The sequence below is a fragment of the Hemiscyllium ocellatum genome, chromosome 3, assembly GCF_020745735.1.
Source record: "Hemiscyllium ocellatum isolate sHemOce1 chromosome 3, sHemOce1.pat.X.cur, whole genome shotgun sequence".
Classification (NCBI taxonomy): Eukaryota; Metazoa; Chordata; class Chondrichthyes; order Orectolobiformes; family Hemiscylliidae; genus Hemiscyllium; species Hemiscyllium ocellatum.
The window spans coordinates 30619296-30639216 of NC_083403.1; the positions used below are offsets into that span (position 1 = coordinate 30619296).

A 19921-nucleotide genomic window follows, 5' to 3' on the forward strand; every position below is an offset into this window, starting at 1 on the left:
CTGAGATAGAAATGGAAAGGTCTAGGAAGGGGAGGGAGGAGTCTGAGACAGTCCAGGTGAATTTCAGGTCGGGATGGAAGGTGTTAGTAAAGTTGATGAACTGTTCAACCTCCTCGTGGGAGCACGAGGCAGCGCCGATACAGTCATCGATGTAGCGGAGGAAAAGGTGGGGGGTGGTGATTTTTGATATGGTATTTCATAGAACACAGGGGGCTAACACCTTCAACATATTTTCTGGCTGATACCAATTGTTACAATTAACCTGAGAATGTAACTTTTTAAAAAAAAGGTTTCGTGTTTTACATATGTAAGAAGTGAAACTATCATGGTATTCTAACAGACGAAAGACTCATCAAACAATCAAGGTATTTTTCAATGTATAATTTCAGTTACATCACACTGTAAACCTTTGCTATAAATTCTGTGCCTTACAATTGTGTCCTCCACAATCACCTGATGAAGGAGCAATGCTTCGAAAGCTAGTGCTTCCAATTAAACCTGCTGGACTATAACATGGTGTTGTGTGATTTTTAACTTTCTCCGTCCAGGTCATCTTACAGAATATCTAATGATCCCAGAAATTTATTTATAAATAAAGTTAATGTAACTTGCCTTTTGTTTGGTATTAGTGCATCATGAAAACAATGTCCTAACTGTAGTGAGATAATCATAAGAGTTGGAAGAACATGCCAAAACATGGTTGAAGTGGCAAACTAGCCATGTGCCAAGGGCTCATTTAGTTCAGCTCCCATCTGCTTGAGTACTGTTGAGGGATTGCCGAGAGGTCCGGCAACCCTATCTTATCCTGTCAAGATAATAACGCTAGCAGCTACTTCTGAATTTCTAATGTGTATAGTGCATTAAGGGCAACTGAATAGGCATTCTATGAGGTGCATTGGAAAGTTTCACCGTTAGGTTGCTCATAGCTTGAATGAAGACTGGAGTGGTTTTAAATAGCTAATTTGTTTTGTCCTGGCAGTGGACATTTTCTTTCTTGAGAACATTTTTATAATGGTCCATGGTCTCCTAACATAAGCGAAGTATTGCGAGCACATTCATCCATGGCCTGTTTTCTCATGACTTTATGGTTGCTATGTCAACAGCTTTTATTGCCTTGAGTAAAATTTGTTTCCAATCTTGTTCTCTTCAATCAAAGATCACACGACACCAGGATATAGTCCAATAGGTTTAGTTGAAACTGCAAGCTTTCAGAGCTCCCTCCCCTTCTTCCCCAGGCAGCTAGTGAGAGAGAATACGTCGGACACAGAATTTATAAATAAAGGATCAAAAAGTCATACAACTTATGCAAACACATTGAACAAACCTAGAAGGCTATTAAGTCTTTAATCAATCAGAATGGAGATGCAGGTTTCGATTGATTGATAAGTAAATACCAGAATTTCTTTCAAGTCAATGCCCCAAGATAACTTAAGGCTTTATCGATGTAAAGCTGACATCTCAGGTCAGACGATTTTGGTTTTTGAGTCTGTTTGAATCTCAACCTGGGTTTACTTCCAAAGTAGAAACTTATAAAATGTCACATTGACTATCTATAGATCATGTGCTTTTTAAACAAAATAGAATGTACCTGCAAATGTAGGTTTATGTGAGTGTGTGTATGCATGTGCGTACAAGGGGGAGAGAGAGAGAGAGAGAAAGAAAGTGTGTGCGCGCACACGCACATGCTTGAAAGAGTGTGTGTGTGTGTATATGTGTGTGCTTGAGACTGAGTGCATGTGAGTGTGAGGGAGTATATGTGCTTGAGAGAGTGTGTGCAAGTGTGAGGGAGTATATGCCTGCGAAAGAATGTAAGTGTCTGTATGAGGTGGGGTTAGCTATAGTTTGACATGAACCCAAGATCCCAGTTGAGGCCATCCTCATGGGTACCAAACTTGGCCATCAGCCTCTGTTCAGCAATTCTGTGTTGTGTATCTGAAAGTATGCTTTGGAGGACACTTATCCGACAATCTGAGGCTGAATGTCCTTGACCGCTAAAGTGTTCCCCAATTGTGATTCCTGTCTGTCTATTGCTGCATGGTGTCCATTCATCCATTGTCATAGCATTTGCTTAGTTTCACCAATATACAATGTCTTTGGGGCATCTTAGCTGCAGCGTATGAGATAGACAACGTTGGCTGAGTTGGATGAGTATCTGCTGTGCATGTGGTGGGTGGTATTGCCATGTGTCATCATAATATCCATATCGGCATTCTAACATGTCTTGCAGTAGTTGCCAGTACAGGGTTGTATGGTGTTGTTGTCCATGCTGTCCTGAAGGCTGGGTGGTTTGCTGTGAACAATGGTCTGTTTAAGGTTTGACAGTTGTTTAAAGGCGAGACATGGAGGCATAGGAAAGATCTTGTCGAGGTGCTTATCCTCATCGATAATGTGTTGCAGGCTGTGAAGAACATGGCATAGTCTGTCTGCTACCAGAATATACTGGACGCTGAAGGATATCCCATCGGTCGCATCCTGTGTCTGTCTTCTGAAGTAATCATTACTGCCTTTTGCTGTGGCAAGTTGGAACTGGTGATCGATGAGTTGAGCATCATATCCAGTCCTTATGAGAGCGTCCCTCAACACCGTCATGTTCTTCCTCAGCGGAACAGATTCTGTGTATGCATAGGGCTGGTTCTTAGGGGATGGCTGTTTTAATATGTTGAAGGTGGAAGCTCGAGAAGTGCAGCATCATGAGGTTAACCGTGGACTTGTATTGGCCTCACAGCTAAAATGCATTGTCTGACCTGATATACTGATAAAATCTAAAGTTATCTTGGGGCAGTGTCTTGAAAGAAATTCTGGAATTTGCATATTAATCAATCAAAACCTGCATCTCCATTCTAACTGATTAAAGACTTAATAGCCATCTAGGTTTGTTCAATAAATTTGCCTAAGTTGTATGACCCTTTGATCTTTTACTTATAAATTCTGTGTTCAATATATTCTCTCTCTAATGTATTCTCTAAAGAAGGAGCAGGGCTCTGAAGGCTTCCAAAAAGCTGTTGGACTTTAACCTGATGTTGAGTGATTTTTTAATTTGTCCACCCCAGTCCAACACCGACACCTCCACATCATGTTCTCATGAGGATTATCTGCAGTTAACCCTGCATTCTTGTAAATAACCAGTTTGTCATCTTCTAACTCTGGGAACAGACATAGGTTAAAAATTTTAATAAATGAATGATCAATTTGTAATAGTCATCCATTTTCTAATTCAAGACATCATAAAATCAGTTAAGAAAAAGAAATTTATTCACGCATAGGATTGTAGGAAATTACTAGAAATTCCCAGAAACCAGAATTTGGAAAAGGAAAGTAAGAGAACTTAATTATAGAAAGGGTAGCTTTTCAGGGAGCTGGTGAACTGTCATAGGATGAATGACCTCCTGTACTTTCAAGTTCTGTGATACTGTTTTTCTCTACTAATGGCTTGCAATGTCACTTTTATACACTGCACTGGGAACCTCTTGTCATGGGGACAAAATACAAACCATTTATTAAATTTTCTGTTCATATACTTCACTGGTAAGAGACAATCTGACACTCGCATTAAATCAAAGTGTCACAGAGACTTTGAATAAACTCAAAATTAAAACTATTCATAATGTACAAAAATATATTTACAATTTTCTAAACTTATTGTCAATAGATCAGATCATTGCTGTATCTTACACTGTACATTAATACAAAGAAAAACATTCACAAAGGCCAAACATCGGACTCTACAAACCAATTGCTTAATTGTGAAAAATGCTATATGTCCATGAAGTTGGATAAATTTTTAAGTTCATATCATTTACTTTCAAGACACTAGGGATTTTGATTTTCATAAAGTAAACTATGAAGCCAAATCTAAAACAAAATGCAATTGCGATGTGACATTCAGTAGTTATATATTAATATTTAAGAAATCAATATTCAGTATGTTAGATCAGCAAATCAAAAAACATGTCGAGTTTTGTTTTCCTTGGCAATAGAATATTAGAATAAACCTTTTGAAGGGGAGCAGTTCTGCAGTGACGAAGATGGTAAAGCTTCTGGGTGCCTGTGGTGATGCTGAATCCTACATAGTAATTGTTGAGCCACAGGTACAAATTCAGATTCCCAGCACATTTTGTGGTGTTCCAGCAGTCCTTCATCTGAACCATTGATGGCAACATCTAATGCAATTTCTTCATCTAAGAAATAAAAGAGGAAAATAACAATTTTCAATCAAAAATCAATATCAATATTTTGCCTCGTTTATTGAGTAAGCTTAAATAGCCAACTAGTTATTTAGTACTAGTGATGCAGCAATTGATTAGTGTACAAGTCACTTAACCATAAAGCCCCAATGTTAAATCACAGCTTTGGTTGATATTCACACTTGGACTCCTCAGGCTCTCCGGCAAAAGGCGAGGGTGATGTCAAGGATGTTCCACTTTGCAGTTCCACATAAACCACCAATGATAACCAGGGAGATATTGAAAATTTATTTATAAAATCTTAGACTTCCAAAAATGTAAATTACAGGTTACTAAGCAGAGAATTTTTATTTTAAATGATCGTGGTTAAGAGTTTAATGATGGACTATTTTGCAAAAGTATAAGGTACCTATTTTCTTATGGCAATCTTATTTATTTACTGTGTATAAAGTAGAGGTAATATTGTTGAAGTGTTATTTGAGTTTCAATATGTATAATTGGAATATAATTATAAATAAATTTGCATGTTCTTTTAAACTATTCAGTTTTTTTCTCTCAGTTTGTCTAATTGAGATTATACATCCTAAAGTATGTGTATTCTAAGCCACTTAGTGTCATATTGAAAAAAGTCCTTTCAAAGTCAGTATGGATACAGATAAGCTGGCTTGAAGTCTCAATGACACACAGTTAATAGGAAGATCAGTATCTCTGCTTCAGTCATATAAAGTTGTAGAAATCATCACCATTATTAAAAGAGGCAAGAAAAAACAGCAACACTAAATGGAATAAATAATAATACTTACCAGCCAATAACATTTACTGTTGTAATATATAAATTTACTGGTCCCTTAAAAATTGAGTCATAGAATCACAGAGCTGTACAGGATGGAAACAGACCATTCAATTCAACTCATTCATGTCAACCAGATATCCTAAATTAATCTTGTCCCATTTGTCACCATTAGGCCCACATCCCTGTAAATCCTTCCCATTCATATACCCATCAAGATGCCTTTTAAATGTTGTAATTGTACCAGCCTCCACCACTTCCTCTGGCAGCTAATTCCATACAGACACCACCTTCTGTGTGAAAAAGTTGCCCCTTAGTTGCCTTTTAAATCTTTCCTCTCACCTTAAACCTATGCCCTCTAATATTGGACTCCTCCATCCTGGGATAAAGACCTTAACCATTCACCTCATCTATGCCCCTCATGACATTATAAACTTCTATAAGGTCACCTCTCAGCTTCTGGCACTGTAGGGAAAATAGCCTCAGCGTATTCAGCCTCTCCCTATAGCTCAAACGGTCCAACCCTGGCAACATCCCTGTAAATTATTTCTGAACCCTTTCAAGTTTCACAGCAACTTTATTATAGCAGGGAGACCAGAATTGAATGCAGTATTCCAGATCAAGGTCCCGTTGTACCCTGAGGTAACCTTCTTCACTGTCCACAATATCTCCAATTTTGGTGTCATCTACAAACTTACTAACCATATCTCCTATGTTCACATTCAAGTCATTTATATAAATGACAAAAAGCAGTGGAACCAGCACCAATCCCTGTGGCACAAGCCTCCAGTCCAAAAAGCAACCGTCCATCACTCTCTGTCTTCTACTTTTGAGCCAGTTCTGCATCCAAGTAGCTGGTTCTCCCTGTATTCCATGTGATCTCACATTGTTAATCAGTCTACCATTTGGAACCTTGTTGAACGCCTTACTGAAGTCTATATAGATCACATCCAACACTCTGCCTTCATCAATCCTTTTTGTTACATCTTCAAAAAATTCAATTAAGTTAGTCAGATGCAATTTCCCATTCACAAAATCATGTTGACTGTTCCTAATCAGGACTATTAGTCCTAACCTTTCCAAATACATGTAAATCCTGTCCCTCAGAATCCCCTCCAATAACTTCCCCACCACTGATGTCAGGATCACCGGTCTATAGTTCCCAGGATTTTCCTTACCACCTTTTTTAAGTAGTGACACCACATTAGCCAACCTCCAGTCGTCTGACACCTCACCTGTGACTATTGATGATTCAAATACCTCAGCAATGGGCCCAGCAATCACTTCCCTAGCTTCCCACAAATACTTAGGGTACACCTAATTAGGTCTCAGGGATTTACCCACCTTTACACATTTTAAGATGCCCAGCACCTCCTCTTCTATAATATGGACATTTTTCAGGATGTTGCTATTTATTTCCCCAAGTTCTCTAGCTTCCATATCCTTCTTCACAGTAAAACACTGATGCAAAATACTTGTTTAGTATCTCCCCATCTTCCGTAGTTCCATACATAGGTGACCTTGCTGATCGTTAAGGGGCCTTATTCGCCCCCCAGTTACCCTTATGTCCTTAATGTACTTGTAGAATCCCTTTGGATTCTCCTTAACTCTATTTGCCAAAGATGTTTCATGTACCCTTTTTGCCCTCTTGATTTCCCTCTTAAGTATACTTTGACTGCCTTTATACTCTTCTAGGGATTCACCTGATCCTTGCTCTCTATATTTAACATATGCTTCCTTGTTTCTCTTGACCAAAACCTCAATTTCTCTAGTCATCCAGCATTCCGTACACCTACCAGCCTTTCCTTACACCTTAATAGGAACATACTATCTCAGGACTCTCATTTTCTTATTATTGAAGTCTTCCCATTTCCCAGCCATCTCTTTACCTGTGAATATTCACCCCAATCAACTTTTGAAAGTTCTTGCCTAATATTGTTAAAATTGACCTTGCTCCAATTTAGAACTTTAATTTTTAGATCCAGTCTATCCTTTTCTATCACTATTTTGAAACTAATAGAATTATGATTGCTGGCCCCAAAATGCTCCCCCATTGACACCTCAGTCACCTGCCCTGCTTTATTTCCCAAGTCAAGCTTTACTCCTTTTCTAATAGGTACATCCACATACTGAATCAGAAAATTTTCTTGCACACACTTAACAAATTCCTCTCGATCCAAGCCCTTAACATTATGACAGTCTCAGTCTGTGTTTGGAAAGTTAAGATCCCTGTCATTAAGCTTCAGTCCAACTGGTGAATGCCACGTACATTCTCCACACAGACTTTCCACTCTAATTAAACCTTCCCACCCTGTCCCTGAATTTCCCATGTATGAAGAAAGCTTCAGCCTAAATATTTCAAGCTATCTGCTTCAGTCACACCATTTTCTCAACATTACATAAAAAGTCCTCCTAAATTGTATGCTTGATCTGTTTGTGGTTAATTTATATTTATGATCCTTTGCTCTGGACTCATCCATGGTGTAAACAATAACAATACTTTGCTATATGAGTGAAAACAGTAACCCAATATACAATATTACTTATTTCTAAACTCTAGAATTAACATTATATGGGTAATGTACTGTGATTGGACTCGCTACAGTGAACATCAAATAGCAAAAGCAAACACAGACTTCTTAATGACTCTCACCAAACATTAATGACACAATGGGCCATCAAACTTCAATAAACTTCACAAAGGATTACAACTCAATTTTCGTGGATTTGGCCACAAAACACCCTCTTAAGACCCACTCTGTTATGGATTGCCTCAACAACTGTGCGTTTTCTTTTATCCTCCTAATTTCATATTCCTACTGAACCCAAAACTGCACTCCAGTACTTATTCACTAGTACAACTTTAGCTTTTGGCCAATAGTTAATTTGACCACTGCAAAAATTGCTCCTGTTTTTCCTTCGAGTTGTAATATTGCTCGTTTACATCAAACAAATCCTGCTTATGATTTTCCAACACTCACTTTTTCAGCTGCATGTAAATATTAATAATCACCGACTTTTTTCACAGCCCTTCACGGTTTCACCCAACTCAGAGTCAATAACTCTTCCACTTTCTCAGCTCCCCAGGATTTCTTCTTCATAGTTTTATCTCCAATTTTTAGCTGCTTACCTACTCCGAGAGCATCCTCTTAAACTTGTCTAATAGCACAGAGCCATTGAACTACTCTTGACTCCTTCTCTGTGGGACAGATAAAAATTGCCACTCCTAACATGGAGTCTTTCCTTGTCCCTGTCTCTTTCTCCAATTATCAATGACCTTAGAATTTTTTTCAGAGACCCCGAGCTATCTTGAGTGACCTATCAAAAACCTTGCAATAATTCCTGTCCAAATCAGGGTAGAATTGACTGTTGCAACCTTGAACCTCAGAAGCTCCTTGTTCTCTAAATGTTACATTCTTAATGCTGAAAATGGACTTCAGCACACCCCATGTGTCAACATTTGTTTGATATACTGTTGTAAATCTCTTTGGGAACATCTTCTTATATTAAGTATGCAATATAAATATATATAGAGTAGGAGTGTGTCTTTGTAACAGGCTATATCAGAAGATGAGTATAGGCCAGAAATTCCCCAGGATGACTTACTTCATTAAAGAGCTGACAATGAACAGGTTGCTAAAACACAGAGTGCAATCTGTAGCTATAAGTTAATTCTATGAATTATTCATTACTTTTAAAAAGAAAGTAATGAAATACTGAAATCAGGTATTCTAAACAATTCCCAAATTGATGGATACAGAGATCAACCTCGTTAAACATCAATTTGACTGTATATTTATATATTACAGAAACTATCACAGGCAAAGTGGTTTTAATGTTCTTACTTAAATATGCTGGAAGGAGTTCCAGAAGTTCATTAGTTTCATTTTCTCCAAAGCATAACACAGTACTGGTTATTTTTTCACTATAGTTCCAAAGGGTTTTGCAGACCAGGCTGGCCAATTGCCAATCGGTAGGCCCGAAGTCTCTCAAACAGTCAATTAACCTAGAATATCAACAAAATACAGCACAGTCATTCAAAAATATATTTTGAAACAACAGTTATTTTACTCATAGCATTTGAAAACAGATTTTAGTTCGAAATCTGCAGCCTTTCAGTGCATCCCGATCATAGCTCCGGCAGGAGCATGCTAAGGGTTAGAAATTAGTTTCCTATCCTAGGTTAATGCTGCAATTTTACAAAACCTCATTAGGGGTAGAACATCTTTCACATTCTTAAAACATCACTGATCAGAATAGAGGTAAGCCTATGAACTGCCAAGTCTGAGAGGTCTTGGTTTCTTGCATTTCACCAGTAATAGTGCATCAGACTCTGCCAAAGATATGTCTGGAATCCCAAAGTCCTGAAGACATGCAAGATTTTTTTCCTATTAATTGTGCTTATAGAGTGGGCTGCAGAAAACAATGTAAAGATCTGAAAATCTGGAGGGTGTGGTGGGGGCAAAAACGTTTACCAACCCTAATTCATAATTCCCCACTCTTTTATAAGTGCAACCTTTAGCTAAAGTTTATGCCTCTTTATTGGGTGCGCATCCTTCATTTACTTGCCAATGAAAGGAAAGTTAAGGGTCATCTATCCTTCTGATCCTTCAAATTTCTAGTGGGATCAGATGAAATGGCCCTGCATCTTCATAAAACAAAACATATTTCTTTACAAATGATCAGGAACATGAAATTCCACAGGAGTGCTTCAGTTTCTTGCTGTGGCCCTGGCAAGAGGCCAGCACAATCTTTTAGGAAATGGCTGTCTTCAATGTTCATACTTCCCTGGGATGTCTGCCTGACTCCCACCAGTGGATATGGAGAGATCCCACAGAAACTCAAGATCAATTTTCTTAAAATGAAATTATAAATTAAAAGGGGTTAAATTTCCCAATGATTTTATGGTTATTCTGTTTCTTGGGGGCTTTAGCAGACCTTCCCTCCGGCTGTTGATGGTGAAACCTTTGTTTGAAGATTCAACATCAATGTTTCAATTTAGTTTACTGTAAGACACAGATAAGTAATTAATTTGCATTGATACTCCAACTCACCTAAATCAACCAACAACTGTGTAAAAATACTGCAGTAACAAGCCAGGTGATAATACCTGCATGAAAAGAGGCATTTATTGTAATATCAGTTAGCATAAAATGTAGAGTTTTATACTTACTTTTTTATCCCTCCATCCTGTTTCAATATGGGCCGTTTGTTTTTATCAACTGTCAGATTTATAAGCACTCCACAAGCAGCAAAACAGACGTCCTGGTGTTTGGCATCCAATAATGTGATCATAAATTTATCTACTAATTTATGGGAAATAAAACAATAATTTTAGCAGAACAAAATTTCCTCTTTTTTGCGGTAGCTAAATGTTAGTTAAGAAAACTCCTTAGAAGCCAAAAATAAAGAAAGTACTTAGTCATGACAGGAATCAAACCCAAGTTGCCAGGGCATATGTAGTCTCTGGACCCCCTCCCCTTTGTGAGAACTTTAAAAATGAATTAGGAGCAGGAGTAGGCCACTCAACCCCTCAAGCCTTCCCCACCATTTATGAAGTTCATTTCTGATCTGATAACTCAACATCCCCATCTATCCTAATAATTTTGCTGATCAAAACAATCCATCTAAAATCCATCTACTTCTGCCTCAAGAAAATATTCAGACTCTGTTTTCAGTACCTATTGAAGAAATGTTCCAAAGACTTTTTATTTAATATTCATTCACAGGACATGGACATGGCTGGTTAGAGCAGCATTAATTGCTTATCCCTAATTTCTCTAACGGTAATTGTCAAGACATTGCTATTGGTCTGAAGTCACATGCAGGCCATACGGTGTAAGAATAGCAGATTTTCTTTCTTAAATGACATCAGTGAACCAGATGGGTTTTCCTGAAGATTAAAGATAGAACATAGAACAGTGCAGAAGAACATGCCCATCATGTCTGTGCCAACCATGATGCCATTCTAAACTAAACCCATCTCTCTACACATAGTTTGCTTCTCTCTGTTCCCTGCCTGTTTATGTTTCTGTCTAAATGCCTCTTCAACAGTGCCATTGCATCTGCTTCTACCATCTCCCCTAGCAGTGTATTCCAGGCACCTGCCACCAATTGTGTAAAAAGCTTGCCTCGCACATCTCCTTTCTCCCTCACACTTTAAACTTACGCTCCCTAGTATTTGACATTCCTACCCTGAGAAAAAAAACTCTTACTATTTGCCCTGTCCATGCCTCTCATAATTTTATGTATTTTAATCAGGTTACCCCTCTGCCTCTGAAGCTCGAGTTAAAACAATCGATGTTTGTCCACCTCTCCTTATCCAAACTCCAATCCATGCAACATCCTGGTAAACTTCCTTTGCATCCTCCCCAAAGCCTTCACATTCTTCTTATAGTGTTGCGATCAGAATTTCATGCAATACTCCAAATATGACCAAACTAAATATGACTATACAGCTGCAACTTGACTTACCAACTTTTATACTCTATGCCTCAATCAATAAAGGGAAACATGCCATACTCCTCCTTTACCATCTTATCCACTTGTGTTACCACTTCTAGGGAATTATAGACTTGGACCTCAAGATCCCTGTCGATATCATTGCTGTTAAGGGATCTGCAATTTACTGTATAATTTCCTTTTGTATTTGACCTCCCAAAATGCATCACCTCACACTTGTTTGGATAAACTCCATCTACTATTTCTCTACCCAACATTCCAACTAATCTATATCCTACTGTATCATTTGACAACCTTCCTCACTATCCAGAACTGCAGAACAGAATCTTCACATTGTCTGCAAATTTTCTAATCAGACCACCTCCATTTTCATCCAAACCATTAATATACATTACAAACAACAGGGGTCCCAGCACTGATCCTTGTGGAACACCACTGGTCACAGACATCTTCATCATGTCCTCAAAAACTCAATCAAATTTGTGAGACAAGACTTCCCTTGCACACAGTCATGCTGACTGTTCAGTATAAGGCCATTCACAATGGTTTCACAGTCATCATTAAACTCTTAATTCCAGATTTTTATTGAATTCAAATTCCATTATCTGCCATGGAAGGATTCAAATCCAGAACGTACCTGGGTCGTGGCTCGCTAGTCAAATGACTGAAACACCAGGCCACTGCATCCCCTCTGTGAGAAAGAAAAGTTCCTACATCTGTCTTAAATGGGCAACCACTTATTTTGAAACAGTGATCCCTATTTCTAGATTCTCCCATGAAAGGAAACATCCTTTTGACATCCACCTTGACAAGACTCATCAGGATCTTGTATGTTTAAATCTTATAAACTCCAGTGGATATAAGCCGAGCCTTTCAAACCATTCCTTGTAAGACAGCCCCCCTATTTCAGGTATTTCGCCAGAAAATCTTCTCTAAAATGCTTGTAATACTCTTAGATTCTTCCTTAGAAAATTCTGTAAACAGTACTTCACTTGGAGTCTCACAAATGTCCTGAATAACTGCAACATAACCTCTCTTAATTTCTAATCAATTCTTCTTACAATAAATAATGGCACTTTTTTCCCAGCCTTGCTAATTATTTTCTGTACTTGTGTTATAATCTTTTATATTCATGTACTAGCCCATCCAGATCCTCTGCATCTCAGAGCTCTGCTCTTTCCATTTAGACAATATGCCATTTTTAAAATTTACCTGCCAAAAGGAATGATTTCACATTTTCCTACATTATACTCTATATACAAAATCTTTGCCAATGCACTTAACCTATTTATATTCCTTCGTAACATCAAGTCCTCTTTAGAACTCACTTTTTGACTAATCTTTATGTCATCAGAAAATGTAGCAACCAAAATCCGGGTTCAATTCCCGACTCAGGTGACTGACTTGTGGAGTTTGCGCGTTCTCCCCGTGTCTGCGTGGGTTTCCTCCGGGTGCTCGGTTTCCTCCCACAGTCCAAAGATGTGCAGGTCAGGTGAATTGGCCATGCTAAATTACCCGTAGTGTTAGGTGAAAGGGTATGGGTGGGTTGCGTTTCAGCGGGTCAGTGTGGACTTGTTGGGCCGAAGGACCTGTTTCCACACTGTATGTAAACTAATCTAATCTATGTAATCTAATCTAATGTAATCTAATCTAAAAAACTCCATCCCTTCATTCAAGATGTGGAGATGCTGGCGTTGGACTGGAGTGGACAAAATTAAAAATCACACAACGCCAGGTTATAGTTCAGTAGGTTTATTTGGAAGTACAAGCTTTTGGAGTACTGCTCCTTTGTCAGGTAGCTACAGGGGTTGGAACATAGTACTCAGAATTTATTGAAAAACATCATAGTATCATACAACTGATGCAATATATTGAACAAACCTAGATTGTGTTAAGTCTTTCATCTTTTAGAATGGGTTGCAGGTTTCGATTCAATAATATGTAAATGTCAGAACTTCTTTCAAGTCACATTCCTGAGATAACTTAAGGTTTTATAAAAAAAGTGACATCTCAGATCAGACGATTCATTAAAGGTGTGAGGTTAGAGTCTGTATGTATTCCAATCTTGATTCAGACTGATTCTATTCCCGAAGTAGGAATTTATAAAATGTCACATGGATTATAAAAAATACTGACTGCTTACAGAATGTGTACTTTTTGAACGAAATAGAACATATCTGCAAATACAATTCTGCAAATGCAAATTCACCCCCTAGACTTATATGTCTGTGTGCACGTGAGGGAATGAAAGAGTGCATGTGTGTACACGCACGTGCATGCTAGATAGAGTGTGTGCATGAGTGTCATGGAGTATATGCCTGTGAGAGGGTGTGCACTGAATGTAAATGTTTGGGGGGGTGGGTGTGGGTCCTTGAAAGAGAATGTATGCATGAGAGAGGTCTGCTTGAGTGTGTGAGTATGTAAGAGTGTGTGTGTATGTGTGCTTGTGTGTGAGTGCATGTGTGAGAGTGTATAGTGTAGTGGGGTCGCCTGTAGTGTGACATGAACCCAAGATCCCAGTTGAGGCCATTCTCATGGATACTGAACTTGGCTATCACTCTCTGCTCGGCAACTCTGTATTGTTGTGTATCCTGAAGTCTGCCTTGGAGGATGGTCACCCGAAGATCCAAGGCTGAATGCCCCTGACCACTGAAGTGTTCCCTGACTGGGAGGGAACATCCCTGTCTGGTTAATGTTGGGCAGTGTCCATTCATCTGCTGTTGTAGTGTCTGCTTGGTCTCGCCAATGTACGATGCCTCAGGGCATCATTGCCTGCAGCTTATGAGATAGACAACATTGGCTGTGTCACATGAGTACCTGCCACGTACATGGTGGGTGGGGTACCTACGTGTAATGGTAATATCCATGACACTATGACACTTTTGCAGTGGTTGCCATGACAGGGTTGTACAGTGTTGTGGTTGATGTTGCCCTATCAACTGGGCAGTTTGCTGCAAACAATCATCTGTTTAAGGGTTGGCGATTGCTTAAAGGTGAGGAATGGAGGCGCAGGGAAGGTCTTGGCAAGTTGCTCATCCTCATTCGATAATGTGTTGAAGGCTGCGAAGAACATGGCGCAACTTCTCTGTTCCTGGGGAAGTACTGGACAATGAAGAGTCCCCTATTGGGTGCAACCCGTGTCTGTCTCCTGTGGAGGTCATTATGGTTTCTCGCTGTGGCATCATATCCTGTTCTTATGAGAGTGTCCCTTCTTTCAAGTCATTTATATAAATTCTGAAGAGTTCAGGCCACAACACTGATCGTTGTGGCACTGCATTTGTTAGAACTTGCCAAGCAAAAATTGATTCATTTATGTCTACTCTCAATTTCCTGTTAGCTAGCTAATCTTCCATCCATGCCAATATGTTATTTAATTCTCTGAAATAATCCATGAAGTAGTGCCCTATAAAATACCTTCTGAAAATCTAAAAACAGTATATCTACCAGTTCCCCTTTATCCACGTATGTGTTATTTTCACAAAGAACCCTAATAATTTGGTTAACCATGATTTCCCTTTCACAAAACCAAGTTCACTCTGCTTGAATGCCATGAACGTTTTAATTACTCTGCTATAACATAGTTAATAATAACAACTTCTAACCGTTTCCCTGTGTTAGATGTTAAACTAGCTGGCCTGGAGATTCCTATTTTCTGTCTCCCTCTCTTTTTGAATAAAGGAGTCACATTCATTGAAAATTCAGTCTAACAGATCCTTCCAAGACTATTGGAATTTTGCAAAAAAACTTAAACCAATTCATCAAATATTTCACTCTCCATTTATTTTAAGACTGTAAGTTGAAGTCCATTATGACCATTGCACTTGTTAACCAGCAGCTCTCATAATTTGTTCAGTATCTCTTCTCTGGTGACTTGTAATTTTCTTCAGTTCCTCATTCTCTTTTATTTCCTGATTTACATCTATTTCTGGGATGTTACTAATACATTTTATAGTGCAGACCATTGAAAAATAGCCTTTCAATTCATCTGTCATTTCCTTATTTTATTATATTAATTCCCCAGACTCACTTTCTTTGGCCCAATACTCACTTTGTTAACTTCTTTAAAAAATCTGGACAAATCCTACAATATGTTTACATATTTCTAGTTTACTTTTCTTGTACAGGTAGTTCTTTTATAATGCAATAGTTGCGTTCTTGTGCAACCCTGCATTTCAGAAAAATCATACTTTAGAAACAGTGCTGGAAGTGTTGGCAATGTAGTTACATTACAGCCAATACACATTTTAAAATTTCATGCTTTAGCAACAGTGTCCCTAATTTGGCAATAGCATTACAGTGAATTCACATTAACTAAACATACATTATAGCAAAACAACCTGTATTCTAATTTTTAACCTCCTTGTTAACCTTTATAATTTCATCATGTTCTCAGCACACTCATATTCAATGAATCACTTTTTACATAGAATAATAGAACCATTGTGTATTATAACAGAGAATGCAATAATTCAGACTTCAAGGCTGCTAGATATTTTGAAGAGCAATTTAATTTGTTTGATCACCATGCCTTGCTCCCCAAATTCCTGCAATATTTTTACTGCAAGTTTGATTTTTATTTATTCTTTGTATGTACATGCTACTGACAAGACCAATACCTAATGCCCATCCCTAATTGCTTTGTAGATGGTGGCACTGGGGCCACCTTCTTTTTGAACCAATGCAACTGTGTAGAACCTGGCAAAGGGGCACCACTCTGAAAACTTGTGATTCCAAATGAAGTTGTTGGACTACACTTTGGTGCCGTGTGACTTTTGAACTTGACCACTCCAGTCCAACACCAGCACCGCTACATCACTGTGCAGAATCGTTACAGCATTGTGAGGGAGGGAATACCAGGATTTGATCCAGTACTTACTCATTTCCCTTTTGAAAATCACGGTTGAATATGTTTTTACCAACCTATCAGACAAATCCATCCCAAATCCTGCACGCTGCATACAAATGTTTTCCCTTGATTCATCTCTGGTTCTTTGTCAATCACCTTAAGTCTGATTGTTGATGTTTCAGCCACAGGAAACAATTTTTCTTTATTCACTCTATCTAAAGCCTTCATATTTTTAAACATCTCTAATTAATCTCTTCTTAATATACTTTAAGGAGAAATCAAGTTTCTGTCATAACTGTAATTTCATTCCTAGAACCATTCTAATAAATCTCTTCAGCGTCCAAAATCTTCTTATCCATCCTAAAGTATATTTCCCCGAGGTGGACATTATTGCAGCTCTGGCTGAATAAATGTTTCTAACTTACAGGCATTACTGCTCTATACCTTTATTTATTCTGGTAGAGAGGTCAAGAACTGGCTAACACAGAATTAAGGCAATTAGCAACAGAACAAAAGGCAAATAAGGAAAATCATTTTTTACACAGCAAGTGGTTAGAACCTCGACTGGACAGCCAGGGAGCTGCAGACATATCCAATTGTGTGTTTTCAAAAGGGAAATGTAAGAGGGGAAAAAGGGTATTGTAATTAAAAATTGGAAAGGGAGTGGGACTAACTAAACTGCTTTTGCAGATTAAATAGACTACTTTATGATTTGACAGTTGCAAAAAAAAAATAAGATCTAGTCTGGGCAGGCAAGAAAATGGATTTGAAACCACAAACAGATCAGTCATGAACTTATTCAATGATTTTTTTTTCATGTGGCTGCCCATTTCACAGCCTATGTCCTCTTGAAATTAATTGCTATGCTCCTCACTGTTTACTCCACTTTCATATTTTGTGTCACTTTCAAATTTTGAAAGTGTGCCCTGCTCTCACAAGTCAAAGTCATCAATGAAAATCAAAAAACCACAATGATCCTAGCACTGAACTTTGGACCATTAATCACAAATAGTTTAAATTCCTTTCGAAACTTTGTATCCATGCTACTACTGTTCATTTTGCCACACTTATCTGGTAATTTTAAAAATGCCTATTGAAAGTCCATAACCTCAACAACTGCACTGCCCTCCTCTTTGTTAGCTAATTCAAAACTCAAATAAAGTTCATCAAATATAATTAGCCCTAAACAAATCCAGGCTAAACTTTGTTAGTCTGTATTTACCCAAGAGTGTGATACGTTTCTCCCAGATTACTGGCCTGGATTTTAGCTGGGAGGCAATTGTCATATAGGGGAGTGATTTTCAGATTGAAAACATCCTTGATAAATGGTTTTCCTGAACTATCAGCAGTTTTTATTTGCAGATTAATTTTAATTTCACTGTCTGCTTTCCACCACAGGCAAACTGAATGACAGGCTGGATAAAGAAGGAATCCTCCAGCACAAGACCACAGCCAAGCTTAGAAGCATGGGGAGGTTATCAAGATTGCAGAGGGAGGAAGCAGTGACAAGGGTTTACAAGAACAAATTGCAGCCAGTGGAGTGTTACACAGAGGAGAGGAGCATATAGATCAAAAACGTGTGTATGTGTGTGTAGGAGGTTTAACTGTGTACCTTTGTTGGACCAAGAGGAAATTATCATGATCATCTTTGCCCTCAAGCAGTGCTATATAGGCAATTGCTGTATGCATTTTGTTCTTCTGTCATGCTTTTAACTGTCAGGTTTTCCAGCACTTGAAAAACAACTAACACATTAAAAAAATAGAACAACAAAAGGAAGAAATACAACTCCACTGTAAAATGAGCATCCCACCTCCCACACGTAGTTTCAAAATCTGTTCCTCATCTGACCAAAGTAAGCACGGAGGTGGGTGTGTTTAGGCAGCTGGACTTCCTGTTTCAAGGGGATTTAAAATTTTAACCTCTAACCTGACCTGAAAGAACTTCTGGAAGTTATGATTAAGCCCACGATGTCTAAAAGCTTCCCCATTGTTGACATTAAACTCTCTGTCCTGTAACTAATTAAACTTCTCTTTATTCTTTCATGAGTTGTGAGCATTGCCAGTGTTTTATGCCCATTTATGAATAAATTGAATGAATAAAAAAAAAATTAAGATTATATAGGAGTCTTCACACTGCCAACTGACCACCTAATCCTTCCTAAGGAATCCTAGCATTGTGCAATAAGTAACTCCTGACTTTCCAAAGCCTGTCCACCATCTACAAGGCCCAATTTGGGAGCATATTCCTTAGTTGACTGGATAAGTGCAGTTCCAACAACATTCAAGCAGATTGACACCAACCAAGTTAAAACTGCCACTTGATTTGCACCACATCCACAAATATTCACTCTCTCCATCACTGATGTTCAGTAGCAGGAGTGTGTGTACCTTCTTCAAGGTATACTGCAGCAATTCACCAAGGTTCATTAGACAGCTTCAAAACTCACTATCGCGTTCATCCCGAAGGTAGCAAATAGATCTGAACACCACTACCTCAAGTTTCCTTCAAAGCCACTCACCATCCTGACTTAGAAAAATATCACCTTTTTTGGGGTTTCTGGGTTAGGATTCTGGAACTGCTTTCCAAATGGCATTTTAGACTAAATGGACTACACTAGTTTAAAGAGGCAGCTCACTACCGCTTTCTCAAGGGAAACTAGAGATGGGCATAAATGTTGGCTCAGTGAGTGAGGCCCACATCCCATGAGTGATTGAATAAAAGATTTTTAAACAGTTGAAGCCAGGTGGTCCAACAGTTTTATTCCTTTGTTTCAAGATATTCTACAGGTTGACACAACTGAATGGTCCATTTAAGATAAGTTAACAATCATCCATATTACTGTGGATCTGAAGTCACACATTGATCTCAGCAGGTAAGGACAGCTGTTTTCTTCCCTAAAGGACATTAGTGAACAGGACAATCGACAATGGTTTTATGATCATTACTAGATTCTTAATTCCAGATTTTCATTTAATTTATATTTCGCCATGGTAGAGCTGCCAGGACATTACCCGGGTCTCCAGATCACTAGTAACAATAACACTAAGGTTTCACCTTCCCCATGATGATTTTTATTGTGATTCTAGGAGCTAAGCATTGATGGAGTGAAAACTCTTTTCATAATGAAGACAATTGCATGATGTGGAGGTACCTTGATTGCTGTACGTTTGGAATTGATGACCTCAAGATCTGTGGGAAGGCAGTAAGAACAAAAAAGCTGAATATACATTCATCTGACTGGTCTCACAGGTTGAGAAGTTCCAGGCGTGGCAAACAAGGCATTGTACATTGTGAGATCCTGTTGTATGTAGCAGATTGTGAGATTCTATAAATATTGCCTTCCTGGAGAGAGCCAAAGTGATGACTAATTACTGTGACATTTGTAGCCACTTGACAGGAGGTCTTCTTTCAGGAGCTGTAATGCCAGAGATCACTGATTTGGAAGTTTTAGCTTCTTGTAGCACTGGTGCACTGTCATGTTATGGAAGCTAATCATTGGCTGTAAACACTGTGGATGAGGTACTGCCTCTTGCCAACTGGTACTCTGTGCTCATCACCCTTTCTTATGGAACTGCTGACGTTTAAGGACAAAGCGAAGGCTATCTCTTCCTTTTTTGCTGGTGGCATTACTACTTCTC

The 19921-nt window shown here is 38.5% G+C and overlaps 1 protein-coding gene across 1 annotated transcript in view; it reads right to left on the bottom strand.

The window, feature by feature from the left end:
* Positions 1-3956: 3956 nt before the first annotated feature.
* armc2 (armadillo repeat containing 2) overlaps positions 3957-19921 on the bottom strand; it is a 225590-nt gene continuing 209625 nt past the window's right edge. Inside the window, exons 15-17 of the mRNA XM_060854607.1 lie at positions 10148-10280; positions 8820-8980; positions 3957-4178 (exon numbers count right to left, since the gene is read on the bottom strand). Of these exons, the coding sequence (XP_060710590.1) occupies positions 3982-4178; positions 8820-8980; positions 10148-10280 (491 nt within the window). The 3' untranslated portion in view covers positions 3957-3981. The remainder of the gene's footprint in view (positions 4179-8819; positions 8981-10147; positions 10281-19921) is intronic.